The 22,025-nt window shown below is 51.8% G+C and overlaps 1 protein-coding gene across 1 annotated transcript in view; it reads left to right on the top strand.

Annotated features, from left to right (window-relative positions):
- Window positions 1-4,022: 4,022 nt before the first annotated feature.
- Window positions 4,023-22,025, top strand: part of FSCN1 (fascin actin-bundling protein 1) — a 31,836-nt gene continuing 13,833 nt past the window's right edge. Inside the window, exon 1 of the mRNA XM_075010872.1 lies at window positions 4,023-6,722. Within this exon, the coding sequence (XP_074866973.1) occupies window positions 5,900-6,722 (823 nt within the window). The 5' untranslated portion in view covers window positions 4,023-5,899. The remainder of the gene's footprint in view (window positions 6,723-22,025) is intronic.

Below are 22,025 nucleotides of genomic sequence, written 5' to 3' on the forward strand. Positions count from 1 at the left end.
GGAATCCTCTCACTGATCCCCCACAGCACTCAGTAGGCCAGCCCCAGGCACAGTGCTCCGTGTGGTGAGGAAGAACTGGCAACATCTTGATCGGAGGTGGCACAAAACTGCTTCCAACCCTCCCTGAGGCTAGTTCCACTTCTCCAAACGCCCAAGCAGGTGCACTGCTGGGAGGGCCTCACGACAGCAGCACGGGGACCTCCCTTCTTGTGCATTAGGGCTTGGAGGTGCATGCGGGGGATATGCCACAGTGAGGTCTCAACCTTCCTCCTTCAGCTGTTCCAGTGCAGGATGGGGAGGAGGAAGGGAAGATCTGAGCTGAGCACTGCACTGACTGGGGACCCTGTAGTTACCTTGCTCTCCCCAGTCCCAGCTTATGATCTGTCGGGAGCCACGCCCATGTTCTTGCACCCACCGACCAAACGAGGATTAAGGCCCCAAAGACTCCCTAACCCGCCTGGGTGGCCCTCTCCCCATCCAGGGAGGGAAGACCTCCAGTAGTCAGGGGAGACCAACTCATCTCAAGGACCTCATAGGCCCCCCATTCCCCATCTGTCCACCCTTCCCCACACTAAAGGAGACCCACTATACCTCTCATAGCCAGAGACCATAGGGCAGCCACCCCCCCCTCACCGAGAGAAGACTGGAGGGAGACTGAAATGGGGTGTGTACTGGGGGGGCACATCTCACTGCAGCAGCCCTGGAGGAGGAAGAAGGAGCATCCCCCATCCTCTCACTGCTCCCCCGTATTTCATTTCTTGTGGGGAAACAACCTATAGGGACCTCAGCTAGGGAAGGGAATGCACAAGGAGTTGGGAGGCACTGGGTTAGAGGCTGCATGGGGAAGGGATTATTTTGGGGTGGAGGGTGGAGAATATACAGTAAATAGATTTGGGGGAGACAGGAAGGAGATGAGGTGGGAATTTCCAGGAGCGGAGAGAGAGCACTTTACTCCAGGCATACGTAACACATGACCCTGACCAAGGCAGATTTTTGGAGGGTGTGTGTTAGAACAGAGGTGAGCAAACTTTTTACGTCAGGCCCCACTTTCTAGCCCTGCAGTTAGCAGCCTGCTCCCCACAACCTGCCTAACGTCAGCCAAACCCACGGAAGTTTCAGTCATGTTCATATGAAAAAACAAAAAGCCTGTTGGCATGTGTCAGAAAATAAGTCTGTAGAATGTAAAAGCTTTATTAATTGGTGTGTCAATGGGACTCCACAGACATAAAAACAGTAACGGATTTCAACATTTCTAATGAGATGGATGAGCCTGAGACCCAGCAGCTGATCACGCTGTGCCCCCTTTATGAAATTTCATGCCCCCTCTGGGGCCCACCACCACACTTTGTGCACCCCTGTGTCAGGAGGCTGGCAGCACGTCAATGTTCTAGTGGAGGCTGACACAGGACAAACACCTGGGCGCTGCTTGCTCCTGCAGCGTTACTGGATCCCGGCAGGAGGGAGCTCTGGTACGGGGCCGAGGGGTGCACAGCTCTCACTGTTTAGAGGTTACTATGGCAGTCCATGAGAATTCCTAAAAAGAGGGGCTCTGGGAAAAGAAGACAGCCATACCGCAGTGCATCCTGGATGTGTCCCTATCCCAGGGGCTGGGAGCAGGGCTGGGGAAGAGTTTGTATGCCTGGTCCAGACCAGCCAGGAAGTCTCCCTGAACAAGAAGTGTTCTCAGGAAGCCATGTGACGTCCATGCTGCGGTCCTTTTACGCTGCCAGAGCGGCACGAAGGGGCTTTAGTATGGTGGTGCCTCGACTGACGCGAGGGTTCCGTTCCCACGCACCCTCGCGTAACCCGAATTTCGCGTAAGTCGGGGGGCAGCTGTGAGCCCAGCTTCTCTGGACAGGGAACATCATATCCATGGAGGGGTCAAGAACCCCTAAGCAACTCCTCTGTGGTGAACTCTCCCAGGGCCAAAGGAATCAAGGCAGGCCTTGCAAGAGGTATAAAGATTGCACGAAGGCCAAGATTGCTCATGCTGCACGAAAGCCAAAGCAGCTAGAGCGGCCTGCAGAAGACCGAACAGGCTGGCGTGCTCTCGTACGACACGCGCATGACAACTTTGAAGAGCAGCAATGCATAAGCTGGATTGACGCTTGCGTGAGGAGGAAGGCAACAGCAGCAGCTGCACCGACAGAGCCAGAGCCAGGGCAATTCCCTTGCCCCTGCTGTGAACGCCCACGCCGTTCAAGGTTCAGACGACTCAGTCCACAACCGACGATCCTGTGCAAGCTCAAGACGTCATCGTCGGACATGCCGGACTACCAAGAAGCAGCAGCCTCGATTGACATGAGGGTTCCGTTCCCACGCACCCTCGCGTAACCCGAGTTTCGCGTGAACCGGGGGGTGGTTTTTTCCCCCAGCACAACGCACGTTCTGCAGCCGGGGAAGCAGCAGAAGCGCTGGAGCGCCTTTGGAAAGGTTGCAGGGGCAGGTGGGGAGGGTTAAGCCTGGTGGTGGGTTGGGGCCGTGGGACGGGGCCAGGGGGGTTAAGTCTGGGGTGGGTTAGGGCTGCAGGGGGACAGGGGTGTGGAGCTGAGCTAGAGCCATGGTGGGGGTGAGCCAGAGCTGTGCTCTGGTGGTGAGCCAGGCCGCGGGGGGACTGAACTGGGGCCGTGCGTGGCGGTTGAGCCGGGGCACGGGGATTGAGCCGGAGCCACACATGGGGGTGGTGGACCGGAGCCCTGCTTGTGTGGTGAGCCAGCGGGGGGTTGAACCAGGGCTGCGGGGGTCTGGGGGGAAGCAAGGTTTTGACTTGCGCTTAACTCATGTTAATGCGAGTTAAGCGCAACTTGAAATCGCGCATTTTGAGGGTTTACTGTCTGTCTGCGTATCAGTCCCTGCAAGCACAGCCTGGGCTGGGGCGAGCAAAGGTATCAACGTGGAACTATCTGCCTGAGCAAGCGTTTGCAGGGCGAATGCCACAATCACACCGAGGCTGGATCTGATGGCGTGATGAGCAGTATGCCCTGCAGTAGAGCTTGAGACCCTTCCATGGAACATTTACGCATGGCAGTGCCCCTCAGCCACCAGAGAACTCAGGTGAGTCTAGCACAGGGCTCCTGATGTAAGGAAAGTCACAGCATCCTCCCACTCAATGGCCCCCGCCCTCTGGAAATGTCACTTCAGATTAGAGGACCTCTGGTTTATGATGTTTCTCCCACAGCCTCCTAGTTGCCTTGAGTGTTCCCTGTAAGCTGAGAAGCTGGGCGGCCCAGGAAATATTCAGGTGCTGCCCTGTTGATTAGCAGAGTGGCCACCGCTGTGGCCAGACTGCGTTTCTATTAGTGGCACACAGCCGCACACGCCTTGGTGCACATCACAACATTTATTCTACCCATGGATGGAAAAAAAATAGAGGGATTGCTGGTGCCTCCCCACCAAGCTGCAGATGGGAGCCTGGGGGTGAGGTTTGCCTGCTTGTAACATGTTTTTCCAGTCTCCTCAATTCTCCCAGGGGAATTTCAGCACAGAGGATGTGGAAGGCAGAGGGATGGGGAAGGGCAGAACTGGCCAGGCTCATGCAGAGTTCTCCCCCTCCCCAAAAGTGTAGGCAAAACCAATGCAAGTTAGAGCAGACTGAGCCTTCCTCTCAAGTGCAGAACCTCCCTGGGGAAGGACGCCAGAGGCCTTGTAGACAATACATCCATGGCACGCTGGGCTGGCAAAACGGGGAAGGTCAGATCTGGTGCAGAGAGTCACCAGACTCTGGTGCATCCTTTGAGATCTATGTTATTCTGGGAAGATGTTTGGTTTGGAACCCACACCCTAAGGCAAGAGAAGTAATTCAACCCCCTACCCCCACCATGGACCTGAGTAATTACAAACATCAGCATCCCCAAAGAGCTCATGCCTTGGTAGAAAACAAGGGGTTTAATTATGCTGGGCTGAGAACCCAAAGAATACTTTTATTCATATGCTAAAGATGGGGACAGAGAGGGAGGGCACATTTAGTAACAACCAACCACCAACTCCCCCCGGGCCAAAAACAAATGCCAGAGATGGCCTGTGCATTGAAGAAATGAACTCGTGTGGAAGCCTGTATAATTGTTTGGCTCTGACTCCAGTTTCACTGCAATACTAGAAATATTAGGATAGCCCCCTGGCACGCAAAGGTCTATGCAATCCATGCCTCATTGTCCAGGACTGCCTATGGACCCCCATCAATTTGCCTTGCTTTCTATTTGGCTAGTTTTGCTATTTTATATCCATCGCATCAAGCCACTAACTGAAGCTGCCTCATTAAAAACAAACAACCAACAACAAAAAAGAACCCACCCCAGGCAGCTAGCAGAGTTGGGATTTTTGTATATTAGGGTTATCATATCTGACCTTCCAAAGAAGAGGACACCCCTGAGAGAGAGTGTATCTGTATCAGCAGCTACCAACTGACTTGTGTTAATGTACTTTATATAGCAGTGTTTCTCAACCCTTTTTTTATAAAGTATCCCTTTCAAAAAATTATAAATACCCCCAGACTTCTCTTGTGTACCCCTAAGGTTGAGAAACATAGTTTTAGATTGTACTGACTTCACTAGTGTTTTTATGTAGCCAGCTGTAAAACTAGGCAAATAGCTAGATGCATTGATGTACCCCATGGAAGATCTCAGTATATCCCCAAGGGTACACGTACCCTGGTTGAGAAACAAACACATTAATAAAATGTGAGTTTGTAGATAATGAAATAGATACACTCCCACTCAGGAGTGTCCTCTTTTTGATAATAACAAGATGTCCTGTGGCATCTTATGGACTAACGGATATTTTGGAGCATAAGCTTTCATGGGCAAAGACCCACTTCATCAGATGTTAGTCTATAAGGTGCTGCAGGACATCTTGTTGTTTTTGCAGATACTAACAGGGCTACCTCCCGACTCTTTTTGACATGGGAACCCTCTGTAAATCCAGCTTCAGAAGGGGTAGCCAGGTTAGGCTGTGGCTTCACAAAACACAAGGCTGTCCAGATCTAAAGAAGCGGGTCTGCCCTAGGAAAGCGCATCACCTAACAAACCATTTTGTTCGTCTTTAAAGTGCTACAAAGCTTCCTTTTTTGGTTTTGTGAAGATACAGACTAACGGAGCCACCTCTCTGTGACAAGCTGTCCCCTAGCACCTCGACGACCAACCATTTCATAATTAGGATTAACATTAATTAATTAATTTTATTAATTGCATTAATTAGCTTTGCTGGGCCAGACCCACTTCTTCAGATTTTGCTCTGAAGAAGTGGGTCTGCCCCAGGAAAGCTCATCACCTAATCAACTCTTTTGCTAGCCTTCAAAGTGTTACAGGACTGCTGGTTTGCTGTGTTAGGATACAGACCAAACAGGCTACTACCTCTCCGGGACTCCTTTTCTAGAACCCCAACTCATGCATCTGGAGAAGAGGCTCTTTGCCCACGAACACTTATGCTCCAAACAATCTGTTAGTCTCTAAGGTGCCCCAGGACTCCTCGTTGTTTTCTCTGTCTGGTCTTCAGAGCGGTAAATCCAGGGGCTCGCCTGGCGGAAAAGCCCGAAGGCGGCTGAGCGGAGGGGTGTCTCTGCAGAACGCGGGGAGGAGACAGCAGCCCAGCTCCCTCCAAGCCTTCCCCGTCTTCCCAGGGGCTGCAGCAGGAGGCGCCCTTGGAGGGGGAGGGGGCGTGGCTGCCGGCGCGGCCCCGAGCGAGGCTCGCTATATAGGCAGCAGCTGGGCTCGCCGAACGACTCGGGCTTTGTGCGGCTGTGGAGCGGGTGGGGGGCGCGCGCGCGCGTGGTACCTCCGAACAAAGGCCGGGAGGGGCGGAGTCGAGCCGAGCCTCTGCAGCAGCAGCAGTAGCTGCAGCAGCCCCCTGCTCGTGCGCGCCGCGCTCCTTCTCTCTCTCCTTCCTCCCTCTCGCCGCCGCCAGCATGACCGCCAACGGGACCGCGGCGCCGCTGCAGATCCAGTTCGGGCTGGTGAACTGCGGCCACAAGTACCTGACGGCGGAGGCCTTCGGCTTCAAGGTGAACGCCTCGGCGCCCAGCATGAAGAAGAAGCAAATCTGGACGCTGGAGCAGGACGGCGACGACTCCAACGTGGTCTTCCTGCGCAGCCACCTGGGCCGCTACCTGGCGGCCGACAAGGACGGCAACGTGAGCTGCGACCGCGAGCAGCCGGCCGCCGACTGCCGCTTCGTCATCGTGGCCCACGGCGACGGCCGCTGGTCGCTGCAGTCCGAGCCGCACCGGCGCTACTTCGGCGGCACCGAGGACCGCCTCTCGTGCTTCGCCCAGGCCGTGTCGGCGGCCGAGAAGTGGAGCGTGCACCTGGCCATGCACCCGCAGGTCAACCTCTACAGCCTCACCAGGAAGCGCTACGCCCACCTGGGCGCCCGCCACGAGGAGATGGCGGTGGAGCGCGACGTGCCCTGGGGGGTGGACTCGCTCGTCACGCTGCTTTTCCAGGGCCAGCGCTACAGCCTGCAGGCCTGCGACCACCGCTTCCTGCGCAGCGACGGCCGCCTGGTGGAGCAGCCCCAGGAGGGCACCGGCTACACGCTGGAGTTCCGGGCCGGCAAGGTGGCCTTCCGCGACGGCGAGGGGCGCTACCTGGCCCCCTCCGGGCCCAGCGGCACGCTCAAGGCGGGCAAGAGCACCAAGGTGGGCAAGGACGAGCTCTTCGTGCTGGAGCAGAGCTGCCCCCAGGTGGTCCTGCGGGCCGGCAACGAGAGGAACGTGTCGACCCGGCAAGGTAAGCGGGACCCCGCGCCCACCCGCGCAGCGTCCCCGGCCCCGCGCGTCTCCTTCGGCGGCGGCGGCAGCACCCCGGTGGCCTTTGCAAGGCCGCAACTGTCTGGTGCGGGGCAGGGGCGGGGGCTGAGAACCGCTGCCCGCCGCTGGGAAACCCTCTATGGCAGAGCAGCCCCCGCGAGGCGCTGGCTGCGCCGTGGGGTCCGGTTCGTGGCACGTGGCTGGCGCGAGGACCCGGCCCCCGGGTGCCCTTCCCGATGCTGCAGCAGAGCGAACTGATCTAAGGCAGCTACTTGGCACCCACGACGGGCTCTCGGCCCACCTCCCCCGCTGCCTTCCCCGGAGTGACTCCAGTGACTCACGCGGGGGGGCGGGGGGGGCTGCTTCCCCAGCCCCCTCCACTCCTGCCTTGCAGCGGGCCGGGGCTCTGCGGGCAGGCGCGCACCTCGGCAGCCCCCGCCCAGCTCTGCGGGGGCAAGCGGCCCTCCCGGGGAGGGATGCAGAAACGTGGGCTGGGGCCGCCAGGCTTCGCCCTCGCTGCCGGGGTCGTTACGCGCTGTCCAGAAGCTCCCTGCTTGGCCGCGGGTTGTTGGTGGGGCGGGGAAAACATGACCTACATCCCGCTCGCCCAAAGGGCGCGTTGCTTTGGCGGCCGGCGGCGGCTGCTTTGGCCGAGCTGATCAGCTTCGTGCGAGCTGGAGCCGGAGAGAAACCGTGTGGATGTCACGGACGGGGGCGGAGGCTTTGCCCGCCGCGTTCCGTGCGGGCCGGCTGGTAACCGGGCGCTCCGAGAAGGCACAAAGCGGTGGGTTAGTAGCCAGACACTTGGTCTGCAGTGGCTGCCTGCCGAGTCTGCCTTGCTGCTACAGGGAACCCACTGCCTTCCCTGCAGGACTTAACCAGTCCAGCTCATTCAGAGTATATCCAGCGGGTCTCTCTGGGCTGGTATTAAATATTTGTGCAGCCAAGGGGGGAGGCAAAGTAGAACAAGGGTGGGCTTGTGCTTCAGACAGAATGGGTATTGCTAGGCTGAGCTCCTTGGGGGAGGGGAGCGGCAGCTCCAGCCTTTTGTCGTCATGCTGGAGTGCTTGGGATTGGAAATCCAGATGTCAGAGGGGGGGGGAGGCCTTCAGCAGTGGCCAGGCACATTTGTATAGGGAATGCCTGCTTGCTGCGAGCCAGGGAAGGGGAGGATGGGCCCTGCAACCCTGATGGAAAGAAAAGAACATTGGTTGCCTTCAGGGTGTGGCGTGTGGGTAGGAATCGAAGCCCAAGCAATGTGGCTGAGATGCCTGAAGGCTTCTGAAGATCTAGTCTGGAGGGAGCGAAAGGAACGATGGGCTCTTCTTGTGTGGGGGAGCTGATCAGGTAACCCAGATTAGTGAGGTTCTGGGACATTCCTGTTGAATCGCTTTGCTGGGTCCGATCCTTAATTTGAATTGGCTGTGGAAGAAGCCAGGAGTGAGGGCATGAACGCTGCCTATCCCTGTGAATTAAGCAGAGCCTCCTTGGCTTTCAACATGTGCTGGAACCATTATGGGAAAGCTCTCAAGCAGCCAGAAGCCCAAAGAACAAACCTTTGAGGTGGGGAAGAAATATTTGGTTCCTAGGTCCAGATGGACCCCACCGGGAATTCTTGCATTAGCTTCATTCATTGAAAGGGCAGAGAAATACCAAACGGCTTAGGGCTGTCATGGGTAGCAGCCGAGTAATTTACTGCAATACGATCTCTCTCCTTTGAGTATAGCTTCAGGCAGGGAAGTGGTTTCCGCTTCCTTAGTCCTAGCCAGCAGCAGTAAAGAATAGTCCTGGAGTTGCTGCTTTTCTTTAAGCTCAGCTGGGACACCACTTGCTAGTTCTTTCAGTCTCTTGCTGGCTTTTTCCCTCCCCCTGCAGTAGAATCACTCTGGTCCAAGGCTAAGTAGAAACCAATCTAAAAACATGGCCAAGGGAGTCTGTCCTAGCCTGCCCTTTCCCCTACTGGCTGATACACAGAGGAGAGGATGCTCGGCAGGCTGATCTGGCTAAAGAGTAAGGGAGAGATGCAACCAAAATGAATACTCAGTAGTTGCTCTGGAAGGTCTGTGGTTTGAACTGACTCATTGGGGCCATGCTCACCTCCCTCTCCTCCCTTGCTCTGTGTAGGGCAGCAATAGTGTGGCCTGGTTTGTTCCCCACCCTGGCCAGCAAGGTTGCAAAGACCATGGGTGACAAACCAAAAAGTGTTGCTTTCTCAGCTGGGAACTCCCCAGTACTGAGTTTAGTGTGAGCACAGACTAGCAGCTGGCCCTTGTTTGTGCTACCTCTTCCTTCAGGAGCAAGTAGCTTGAGTAGAGGCACAGTGAATAGACTGAGCGTGGTTGCGGAAAGGGTCCTTGTCTGGGTTTCTGGAGGGAAGGAAAGAGGTTCTCCAACAGGAAGTCCAGAAACAGTCCTGCAGTCAGATGGCTTTTACAGCTAGAGTGGTAATAGCTTACTGCTTAAGCTTGTCTGGTTTCCAGAAGTTAGGGCTCAGGCAGTCCCGGGGATGGCTGGAAGCAATGAACACAGACCATGCAGGCCCAATAAGTGCAGAGTTAGCAGAGATCACTTGGCTTCTATTGCCACTCTGCTTAGGGTGTCCTCCTATCTTCCCTCAGCCCCTCTCTCCTGGAATAATGCCTTGCCCATCAGTGATTCATTCTTCACTCAACTATGGGGAAGGGCAGGGAGCAGGGGTGGCAGGAGCTGATTGTAGTGACTGGGAGGTAGCTGTGATTCACCATGTCTTCGGGTGCTTCAGATCCTTCTTGAAGACTAATTTAAAGCCTCCTTGGGGGCTTGCTTGAATAGCCACAGGTGGGACATCTCCCATGTCTTTCCAGTCAATATTTAGAAATGTACCCTGGATGCTGAATTTGTCCTGGTTGGATGAGTGGAGAAACCTAGGCCTGTTGGAATGATCAGGCAGCTTGGAAAAGTGACTAATCCTCTTGAGGGTAATCCAGACCTGTCAGTTTCTTCTCTGATTGACAAAGCCTCCAGAGAGACTATGCCCAAGTAACTGCTTCCTGAAAGCCCAGGTCTGGCTCAGAGCAGGTACCAGGGTGTGACCAGCTTTGCAGGAAATGCTCTGTTACCTGGGAAGCTTCCCAAGGCCACAAAAGAAGCTGATTTATGTAGGCAATGACCATTCTAGGGGATGGGAGAGAGGTTATGTTAATGTGATGCTTGCATATGCAAATGTCCAGGCTGGCCTGTAATCTCCAGTTGGAAACAAAATGTGGTTTGGAGGAGAAACAAACAAATCTTTCTCTACTGAGTAGCATAACTGCTAGGAGTGGATGCTGTGTTGGCAGTAACAAAGCTGCTTACTGAGAGCTAGGCCCCTTAGCTCCAGCTCTCCCCTGTCCTGCTGAGCTTTTGCCAGATGTGCTGGGAGGATATTTCAGGCAGGGCTCCCCTTCCCTGGGTGACTAGTTGTGGCTTCTGTGTCCAATGTGCGCTGATATTGGTGACTGTCTTACATAGGGTTTTCTATAAAAAATGGAAACTAGGACAAATTACAAAGAATGAACATAGGCAAATAACACAGGAATGCAGGAGTAAAATTAGAAAGGCTAAGGCACAAAATGAGATCCAACTAGCTACAGGCATAAAGGGTAACAAGAAAGCCTTTTACAAATATATTAGAAACAAGAGGAAGACCAAGGACAGGGTAGGGCCATTGCTCAGTGAGGAGGGAGAAACAGTAACAGGGAGCTTGGAAATGGCAGAGATGCTTAATGACGACTTTGTTTCGGTCTTCACAGAGAAGTCTGAAGGAATGCCTGACATAGTGAATGCTGGTGGAAAAGGGGTAGAGTTAGATTTTGAAATAAAAAAAGAGCAAGTTAAAAACCATTTGGAAAAATTAGATGTCTGCAAGTCACCAGGGCCTGATGAAATGCATCCTAGAATCCTCAAGGAGCTGATAGAAGAGGTAGTTGAGCCGTTAGCTCTCATTTTTGGAAAGTCATGGGAGACAGGAGAGATTCCAGAAGACTGGAAGAGGGCAAATATAGTGCCCATCTACAAAAAGGGGAACAAGAACAACCCAGGAAATTACAGGCCAGTCAGCTTAACTTCTGTGCCAGGAAAGGTAATGGAGCAGGTAGTTAAGGAAGTCATTTGCAAGCACTTGGAAGGTAGTAAAGTGATAGGGAACAGCCAGCATGGTTTTGTAAAAAAACAAATCATGTCAAACCAACCTGATAGCTTTTTTTGACACGATAACGAGACTCGTAGATAAGGGAGAAGCAGTGGATGTGGTATACCTAGACTTTAGTAAAGCATTTGATATGGTCTTGCATAATATTCTTATCGACAAACTAGGCAAGTCCAACTTAAATGGGGCTGCAATAAGGTGGGTGCATAACCGGCTGGCTAATTGTACCCAGAGTAGTTGTTAATGGTGCTCAATCCTGCTGGAAAAGCATAACAGGTGGGGTTCCGCAGGGGTCTGTTTTGGGACCAGTTCTGTTCAATATCTTCATTAATGATTTGGATATTGGCATAGAAAGTACGCTTATTAAGTTTGCAGATGATACCAAGCTGGGAGGGGTTGCAACTACCTTGGAGGATAGGGTCATAATTCAGAATGATCTAGATAAATTGGAGAAATGGGCTGAAGTAAACAGGATGAAGTTTAATAAAGATAAATGTAAGGTGCTGCACTTAGGAAGGAATAATCTGTTTCACACATACAGAATGGGAAAAGACTGTCTAGGAAGGAGTACAGCAGAAAGGGATCTAGGGGTTCTAGTAGATCACAAGTTAAATATGAGTCAACAGTGTGATGCTGTTGCAAAAAAAGCAAACATGATTCTGGGATGCATTAGCAGGTGTGTTGTGAACAAGACACGAGAAATCATTCTACCGCTCTACTCTGCGCTGGTTAGGCCTCAGCTGGAATATTGTGTCCAGTTCTGGGCACCCCAATTCAAGAAAGATGTGGAGAAGTTAGAGAAGGTCCAGAGAAGAGCAACTGGAATGATAAAAGGTCTGGAGAACATGACTTATGAAAAAAGGCTGAAAGAATTGGGCTTGCTTAGCTTGGAAAAGAGAAGATTGCGGGGGGACATGATAGCGGTTTTCAGATCTCTTAAAGGGTGTCACGAGGAGGAGGGAGAACTTGTTCTTCTTGGCCTCTGAGGAGAGAACAAGAGGCAATGGACTTAAGCTGCAGCAAGGGAAGTTTAGGTTGGACATTAGGAAAAAGTTCCTAACTGTCAGGGTGGTCAAGTACTGGAATAAGTTCCCAAGGGAGGTTGTGGAATCTCCCTCGCTGGAGATATTTAAGAACAGATTAAATAGATGTCTATCAGGGATGGTGTAGATAGTGGTCAGTCCTGCCATCGGGGGCAGGGGACTGGACTCGATGGCCTCTCGAGGCCCCTTCCGGTCCTAGTGTTCTATGATACTGTTCTTCTTTCTACCCTCCCCCCAATCCAACAAAGCAAGTGTGAAAAATCAGGACCCTTTCCATCAGGCCACCCTCTCCCTTCAGTGTACTAGGTTAGTGTCTGAGTAAGACACTGTTTTTCCTGGAGCTTGACTGAGGGGACATCCTGTGAATTTACAGGCTGTGCGCCTCAGGAGCCAAAGGATGAGGGCAGGGGAGTGAGGAAGGAAGTGCGTGAAGTGATCTAAGCTAACCTGCACAAGCAATCTGTGAAAATGTATCTAGAGCTGTGCTACTTGGGGTGGGGGAAATCTGTTTCCTTTAGGGTTTCTGACTCCTGCCTTCCTAGTACACTGGGGACAGGTAACTGCAGAGCAGTGTAGGGGATATTTCCTCATCTCTGGGAGCTAACTGGCAATTGTAAATGGGGATCCTATTGTCTGTCCTTTCGATCAAAAAGAGCCAGAGGCACTAGGGCCTAATGCTCAGAGGGGGACTAGAGGCTGACTCAAGCTCCATTCCTAGCTCTGCCCCAACCCAGGGGTTAAATAACTGGTTTCCCCATATTAATGGCTGAACATATTTATCTACTGGGAGTCACAAAGGGACTGGAAATCCCAGGTGCAGTAAAAGTCCTTTTACTGCTGTTGCTGCATACAAGACTCTCAGGGACTACCCTCGTATGGGTCATCAGGTGCTAAGGCACTGCCCCTCAGCAGACCTTGCTTTTCCAAAGCCTGCTTAGATCTGTCTCTTTAACAGTGGTTGTGTCCACACTTAACATTCAAGGAGAGTTTCTGGGATTAACTCCTAGTTAATGAATGTGGGACATGAGATGCAAAGGCTGAGCTACCCAGAGAAATACATTATAAACGAGTGTGGAGTAGTACTGCAGGTAAGGGGGCAGGATTTCCTGGCATGAATGACTAAGCAGCTAGGGTCTGTGCTAAGCTAAGCCACAGGAAATCAAGGCCAGGCTTTCCAACTGAGTCTGCATCCACACCTGGAAAGTGAGGCCTGGAGCCCATAGCGCTGGAATGGGGTTCAGAGGAAAGGGAAGTTGTAACTGACTTACAATAGCTTCAAATCCACAAGTACCCTGAGGCTCCGTGCACGTAAGCTCTGCGCAGGGCAGCTTGCCAAATTCCCTCCATCAGCTCTGGCAGCTCTCTCCTGTATCCTTCTGAGCTTTTGATTCTTCTGGCAGACCTGCAGCAATGCCTGCTTAAAACAGTCTGGCAGGAGTGGGACATAGGCATTAGTATCTAGGTTAAATTAGCAGGTCCCTCCCTGTAGCAAGACACACAGTGTGTCAGGCAGACTTCCAGACACCGTTACTGGGCAAAATGCCACAGCAGTGGAGTGCACGATTATCTCGTTGACATAGTGAGGAGTTGAAGGAGGGGCTCTCCTACTTGGATGTTGGGTGGCAGGTTTGGCTGCAGCTTTCTGGCTGTAAGTGGGCCTTGTTGGAGGTTTTGGATTCCTTCCATTTGGCTTCTGAAGGCCTATCTCCAAACTGCTTTGGACATGTGATTGACTGGCTACCTCCTCAATCAGCCCTTCCTTGCTGCAGCACAGGACTCCCAGCAGTGTTCCTGTAAGATGAATGCGTGGGCTGCAACAACCCAGCTGATTAGCAGAGCACCCACCACCTGCAGTGTTTCTGAGGTGGCGCAGATCTGCACGTCTTGGTGCACAAGAATTTATTCTACCTGTGGACGGAGAAAAAAAAATTAGAGGGAACCCTGGTCTCTCGACCAGGTTCAGTGCTACTCAGTCACTAAGATGTTTCTGCATTGCACAAAAAACAGAGCTAATGGCAGCCAGTTTCAGAGCCTGGTTCAAGTGAATGGGTTCCTTTTATGGGCTTAAGGGCAGTGTAGACACTTGGGCTGGTGCTCAGGCTGAGGCCTACCCCTTGTGCTGGTTTTCAGAGCCTGGGCTCGAGCCTGCATGGGAAGGTTTGTGCTACTGTTTTTAACCCTGCCTGAGTCAATTGACCTGGCCTTTTAGGGAATGAGTGGAGAAGAATGCATTTTGCTGTGCATCTGTCCTAACTTGATTGTTTAGCCTCTGCCAGTCTCAGTTGGTAACAATTATCCCTCACTGATGTGTTCTGAAGCTTAAGTTGGGTTTTTGCATATGGGAAACACTGCCTAAATGCCATGTGTATATGTTGTGGCTGCTGTTAAGTAGCAAGCATGTTCATGGGGCTTGATCTCTAAAGGACAGGGGCTAGCCTAGTTCCTGCATTCTCTTCACAGGCCAGGGAATTGGGACTGTGCGTCTTTTAGCGGCATTAATAGTTGTGAAAGTGTGTCTGGTTTGTCAGTACGTGTGTGTCACCGCTGAAGGGGCTGGGAGCCTTGGAGTGGTGAACTGGAATAGCAACTGTTCTGGAAGGACCCACTTCATGATGGTAGACCTGCTGCCCCCAGCATTCAATCTCTGGCCCCTCCTGCAGACTCCTCAAGCCACTCCTGACATAGTTCTAATTCTGTCCTGATTTGGCCCTAGCACAGTCCCCTGAAGTCTGACTCAGTGGCTCAGGAGGCCTCAGACTGCACAGCTCTAATATACTGAGGTGGTGCAGGTTTCTGTTCCAACTGAAGAATATAACATAGGAGAAACAGCTGGTAACAGTATAGCAGCAGGTCTGTCTTAGTGGGGCTTTGGGGCTCACGGCTCAAGAGGCTCAGCATACAAATAACCCTTCAGCGAGGGCTGGTGGCATCGTGGCTAAGATGCAGGACTGGGATTTGGAGGATGTGAATACAGTTCCCAGCTCTGCTGTACAGGTGCCCTAAGATCTTAAAATTCACTTAGGCTAAAGCCACAGTACAGAGGAAGATTGATCTGCTCCACACATCCACGAAATCATGCTCCCAGGGGTTGATATCAACCCCTGTACTCTTCATGAGAGGCCAGGAGTAGGAAAGGTTGACTGTTCCCGTTGAGCTTCCACCATGTGGACTTTTTAGCTACACAATTGGCATAGTTAAAATTGCTGTAGGCAGTCCAGGGCTGTGTCAAATGTAGACACAGCCTTGATCTCCCTGACTCTTCCTCACTGGAAGTTCCAGAGGAATAGCAGCATTAGGTTGTTTTTGCAGAAACACTTCCTCTCAGTTGATACTTTGACAAATTTATTAGGGCATAAGCTCCCCTGAGACACAGATCACCTCTTCAAAGGTTGAAGAGGAAAAAAAGGAAGGGATACAGAAATGGGGGTGTGATGTCTGTGCTAGTTAGTGGATATGAATGGAATAAGAGTACCTGACTGGGAAAACTCTGTTCGAAATATGGAGTATTTCTCACATTACTATTTAAACCTGGAGGGTGTCAAACTTTGTATATGAATTCCAGTTCAGCAGTTTATACACTGTCTTGTCTACTTAGAACTGCAAGGGCTGTCTGAATGCCAACTGTTCTGGTTTAGGTAAAACTTGTGGGGACACTCGTTTTTTAGATCTGTGACTTGTTTGGGTTTAAACCAATGCCTAACATCACTGAACAAGCCTGACTTAAAATCTGTAAGCATCTGCACAGCCTTTTGCACTGGTTTAAAACACCACCATTCGTTAAATCCTTGTACCTCTGTCTTAAGCAAGCCTTACGCTCTTCGGGGCTTAGCGGTATGTGGTGGTACAGGTAAGTGTTTTGGGGATTATTTAGTGAACTAATGTCACTTGTAGTGTTCAATACACCAGTGCTCCAATTCCAGTACATATATGGGAATTGTGAAGTGAAAGATGTAGCCTATCACTTGTGCCTGTAGCTTCTCCTCTCCAAACTTCCTGCTGTGTACCAATTCTCAGGAGCAAGCGCCAGCCAGTTGCTGGAGTCTGAGCCATGGGCGCTCACTAAAAAGCCCAGGTGTGCATGTGTAATTCCGTTGCTTTGTTCTTTATGGTCCCTTTGCCCACCTTTCAGCTTCCTGTTTGTTGCCTTCCTGTAATAACTTGCATTGACACAAGCTACAGAAATTCAGAGGTTGCTTCAGTCTTTGTATAGGGGACTCCTATCTTAATGCTGGTCTCATTGTAGAGCCTTATCGGGTGCATGTGTAGAACCTACTTCCGGAGCAGTGAAATGGGGTTGCTGTCAGTGGATGTCTCAGATCTTCCTCCTCGTTTGGAGAAATGACTTGGTTTAGGGTCCTGAATCTTTCCAGCTGTCCCTTAACACACCACATATGTACTAGGCTCAGGGCAGGGGAAAGGGTGTTGCTGCTGGAATATTTCACCACTGACTAATGATGTTGGAAGACCTGTTAGGCCCTCTGATTATACAAGTGCATTTCATTGCAAAATCTGTGCCTCCCTGTGGTACTGAGAGGTTAATCTCTAGTCTGTTTCTGCTGGCAGCTGCTGGAAAGTGTGGCAGCAAGGGAATTGGACATCCCTCTCCTGATCCAGCTCTGGCTTTTCTTCCTGTCTCTCTGCAGCTGTCCTCCCTGGAGGGAGCTTAAGCAAAGAGTCTTGGGGCTGAGAGAACTCTTTTGTTTAATATCCCTGAGGTTTGGGGGAGGGACAGTTGTGCAGCTCTGTTAATGGCTTGGACTCCGAAAGGATGTTTGCACAAGAGTGCTGTGGTATGATGGTGGGAGTTGCTCTTAGGCACTTCTGCCAGGGGTGGACAAATTTAGGGATGCTCTCTAAATGGCGTAAATTCTCTTGGTTATTGTAATAGTGTAACAATATGCAGACCACTCTGGTCCCTCTAGCTCCAAGATGTCACCAAACAATGTTGTCCTGTCCCTGCACCAAGGTAAGACTGGGAACTCCCACTAGAGATGTCTGTAGAGCCCCAGAGAGGGATTCCTCTTAATGCCCCCTGGCTTCTCAAAGTGCTGGCAATGCTCTTGTCTTCAGTGTACCTCAAATTCTGCCTTCCCAGAGCCTCTTGGCCAAATATAGACTCCACCTAAGACTGCCCGAGGAAATGAGAAACTTTTCTCACCTCTCCTGTCCAAGTCAAACAGGAGCAGGAGTAAAGAAACAGGAACAACTCCGCCCTCCCTCCAGATGGTTGACTATGAAGCCAGCTTTCAATAATAATAATCCAAGATGCAGAATATTCCCTTGCCTGCACTTCCTGACCCTCCGGTTTGTTTGCCCAGGTTCCATAGTCAATTTACAGCCCCTGTTCATGTGGTCTGTCTGCTTTACCTAAGGCAGTAATAAAGAATCTGGCTACAAAACTAATCCTCAGCAGAACAAAGCAGCAGAAATGTAGCACTTTAAAGACTAACAAAATGATGTGTTCAGTGATGAGCTTTTGTGGAACAGACCCACTTCATCAGATCAATTTCATTTTCCAATACAGACTGACCTGTCTAAATAGAGGACCAAAAAAGGCAATAAAAACTGGCAAGTCAAATAGGATTGATTGTTCTATTGGTTATGCTCACCCCTCCCCCCATAAATAGGGAGTGGCTGGCGCTCAGCCTTCGCCCCTGCTTGTGCCAGGATCGGGTAGTTCCTCTGTCAGTCTGCATTTAAAGGCTAAGCTGGTGCACAGGCTGGGGAAGAGCCTGATCCCCATGGCAGTGGGGGTGCTAACAGAGTAACTGCCCACATTTTGGTGAGTTACTTGGTTATCTGCTTACTTGCTCTTTAACATCCCTAGCTTTACCCCCAGTGCTGCGCCTCCTCCGAGACTCCTGCATCCTTCTGGCCAAAGGCGAGAACCTCTCCAGCCAAGTGGAGTCCTGAAGTAACTGACTCTCTCCTCTCCCACCTCACACTCCCAAAATGTGGATCTCCCCAAAGATTAGTTCTTGGTTGTCTTTCCCTATTTCATTTCCCTCTTGTGCATCTAGCTTTTAATGAACAGCTCTGTCAAGGTCGGGGAGGAGTCGTGCTGATTTCAGATGGGAAATCTAGGAACAGCGGTAATTAAAGTTTGATGGGAATGGTATTTGCAGGGCCCTGTGTGATAACAAAAGTGAAATTTCAGTATGATGGCGTTGCTTCTGGCTCTAGAACCAGGCAGCCTGCCAAGTGAGCAGTAAGCTCACCTCTGTTCAGCTTGGATGGCTGCCTTTTGTCCTGCCAGTCATACATAATATCCTTCTGTGGGGGTAAGGTTTGGGATGTGATTAGGCAACACAACTTGGTAGCTGGGCTTCTGATTTTTCACGCCTCACCAGTAAGTACACTTGGCTTAGAGCAAGGCATTTGGTGCGTTCTGTCTTCCTGTTTGTCCACAATGAGTGGCTAAAGCACTCTTGTCCGGAAAGCAACCCTAGCAACTCTGGAACCTGGACTTGTTGAAAAGTTAAAAGCAACAGGCTAGACATCAAGTGATGTCATCCAGGGCATCTGGGGTATTCAAAGGCATCTGCATGCACTCTCAGAGCAATGGACAGGGATATAGGACTTAACAGGATGTGAGCCCTAAGGCTTCTACCAGAATTGCCTGCAGCACAGCCTGTGAGGGCAATAAAATCCTCTGACTAGTAGCTGCTGACTCAGCCATAGGTCCCTGGATTCCCTTAGTGTGGAGGAGAACTGCTGTGGCGTCTCCTTACACTCCCGGCCTCTGGAAGATGAGGTGAACATTTCTAGCCTTGTTCAGTGGAGGAGCAGCTCCAGCTTGATCCTTGATGTGGGAAGAGGCTGCTGTGCACATGTTGTGATGGGTCTCTCCTCCCCACCCCCTGTGTGCCAGCTGCTGGTACAACAGCCTGTTTGGTACTTGGGGAAAACTACCATACAACACTTCTCTAATTTTGCATGGCTATGACCCTCCAAACCTTCTGTTCAGTCTTGGTTACAGCCCTTTGAAGAATTGTCATGGTGCAGTGTAATTGCATTCCTTTCTGCTGTGTCTGTGTAACCTAACTCCAGCCTGGAGCTTGGGGAGGGGGCTTCAGAGCCTCTTCTCTCCTTTCCCACGGTCTGATCCATTCCCTGTGAGTAAGACGGCATATGGTGCTGGACCTACTGGGGATAGCTTCAGGGGACTGTGGAGTGGGTAGCTGACTCTTGAATCGTAGTGGGGGAAGAAGGTGGGTTCTGGGCAGCCCCTGCTTTGTCAGTGGTTCTTAAGCTGTGTTCTGCAGATCCCAGGTGTCGGCAAGCTATTTTTCCTGAAGGCGCCTGCATCTCTGTTTTAATTTTTGTAGGGATCCATGAATTGGGAAGTTGGCAGGAAACTACATCGTCTCTAGATTTGCTGAACCACTTGATCCCGTTGCCCTAGGCTGGAGACTAAACCTTCCCTGCTCTTAATTTTCTTAGCCACTTTCTCATACAGTCCAAGTGCCCCAGCAGGTGGCTCCTGCTGAGCACATGGGAAGCTGAGCTCTTAGTGCAATTCACACCGTAGCTAGCTGTTGGCTCTGGGAATGGGACCAACTGGTTCATCATTCTAGTTCCTGTCTCTGCTTATCAGGCAGAGGTGGGGGAACCGTGGCTCATGCTTTAAAGTTACAGTTCTGATGTGAAGGGTTGAGGTGAACCTTGGCCATCTATCTCCTGGAGGCCACATCTGTGCAAAGGCAGCTGGAGCAGGATGGGTTCTTGCCCTGTCTGGAGAAAGAGGCCACATCTATCTAAAGAAGTGGCATTTGGAACCCGCCTCTGCCCTTTAGAGAAGCAGAGGCAGGCACCACTGGGGAGGTGGAGTCTAGCCCCTAGCATGTCCTGCTTTTTGCCCTCTGCAATGCAGCATGGTCCTCCCCTTACAAAACATCCCTCCAGAGGAGTAACTTCAAATGAAGGGGAGCTGAGAACAGAGCGCTCTGGAGCATGGCGATGTCATACCAGAAATAAACCCTGTGGTGGCAGGTCAAGGAGACGTCCCCTTCAGCCTGGTGCTAAGCCCATCCTTCCTTAGAGGACTGTGGGAATCTATTCTGTGCTGGCAGCTTTTAACAGTTCCCTTTCTTTCTGTCCTGGCTGGCAATCGCCTCCTCCAGAGCCTGGAGCCACAGCAGCAAGGCAGGAGTGTGCAGAATGACTCCAGGGCACTTTCCAACGGCGGCAGGGGATGCAACTTCTGTCTGGTTTGGAGATTCTGATGGAGCTTTGACTGAACACATGGGGCTCTCTTCAAAGCAGCGTAGCTGCAGCAGCATATGTGGTGGGCTAGACTAGCTGCCTGCCTCCCCTAGATCTCAGATGGGGTTGCACTTGCTTAACTAGTCTGAGCCCTGGCCAGTGCTTCTGGGGCACCCACTGTTCTCTTCACCAGGCTAGCTGGAGTGGAGCTACTGGAGGAAAGTCGACCTGATCTGGGAGTGAGTTTGAGCTTCAGTATAAAATGGGCCCCTTCTGGTCCTAGTGTTGTATGATTCTATGTACCTAGAAGTGGGGCACAGAGAATGGGGGTCTGCTGACCCCTGCCCCCACAGCTGTGCACAGGCCCCGGGTACTCTGCTCTACGGCTCTGAGACAAGCTCATGCCTGCTGCGTGAATGGCCATGCTGGTGGCATCGGCGCTCCAGGAAGTGAAGGGAGGACGGCTGTCAGCGTGTGCTTGTCGCTCAGTCGGTCTTCTAGAAACTGAACAACCTGCAGAAGATCACACGCTGGCTTCCTGTGTCGCCTAAAGCTTTCTGCTTGGTGCGTTCTGTAAAGAAATGGAGTAGGGCAGAAGAGTTCCCTGCTGACTCAGCCCCATTCATGGGGAATCTGCAGGGGGAGCATTGTGCATACCTGGCCTCCTTCTCTTCTCTGTTAAGCTAAATTGACACCTGGTTTGGCAGCCTGCGGTTCCAAGCTGTGCTCCCGTTAGTCTTTTCCCTGTGCACCGCGGCATGTGCCGATGCGCAATAGAAATGTGGCGGTGGCTCTGGGTAGTCTTCTAATCAGCTGGGCAGCACCTGAATCTCTCCTGGGCGACGGAGTGCCCCAGTGCTCAGCTTACAGGGAATACTGGTCCCAGGTGTTCTCTCTTTAGAGAGAACAAGTCAAATGTTGAGTGCTAAACAATAGGGCCAGACCTAGCAGGCGATCAGGCTTCTCTGCACAGTTGCCTTTGAGTAGCCCAGATGTGGGACAGCTGCTCACTGCTGTTCCGTGGCTGGTGTTGATCAAACAGTAGCAGGGGCCAGGAATCGTTCCTGGAACAGGATCCTCCTTGCCAGAAGAGCCAGCCAGAGGCTTTTGGTCAGTGTCTTTGAGGAAAGACTCCACCAGTAGTTGTATTTGCAGTCTTCTGTGTAAACTCATTTTCAGAATTGTTTGGGCTGGTTCATAACCCAACACTTGGTTTGGGAGAGGAATGCCCTCTTTCTGCAGGGAGGGGAGGGTGGGGAAGAGCTAAAACCCTGAATGTTTCTAATCCACTAGAAGTGAGAATCCATGAACCTTAAGCAGGAAGCCAAAACTCCTTACAGTTTTTGTGGCTCTCCTTGCTAGCTGCTGCCTTAATGACCTTCACCCCTGCCTTTCACCCAGGATCATGCACCTTCTTCTGTGCTTCCTTCACCTTATGTCCTGGGGGAGGGGTGGGGACAGCAACCCCAAACGGCAAGCTGTCAGAACTAGAGGATAATTGTCTTCCTGGACTGTGCTTGGGTTGCGCTCTTGCTGCTACTCGTGTCTTGGACAGTCACATTCATTCATTGGTTGTGAGAGGCTTTTCTGCCCCTCCTTCCCCACGAGATCAGCCAGAGCCAGCCTCTGACTCACTGCCTCAACATGTGGCCATTATGTGTAGGCTTATTCAAGTAGACTTCCAGATGTGCAGGAGCCCCAGCTGCTTCCACTAGGGCTGAGGACAGAGAAGCAAACTGCGAGTGTTAGGTGGGGGGCGGGGAAAAGCAGGCCAGGGGGCAGTGGTGTGGTGGGGAGAACAGTCTGTCCCCTCCCAATTTAGGCTTAAACCTGGGGATGGTCGAGATCCTTGTCTAAAACTCTTGTCCTG

This window comes from Carettochelys insculpta, chromosome 16, assembly GCF_033958435.1.
Source record: "Carettochelys insculpta isolate YL-2023 chromosome 16, ASM3395843v1, whole genome shotgun sequence".
NCBI classification, from domain to species: Eukaryota; Metazoa; Chordata; order Testudines; family Carettochelyidae; genus Carettochelys; species Carettochelys insculpta.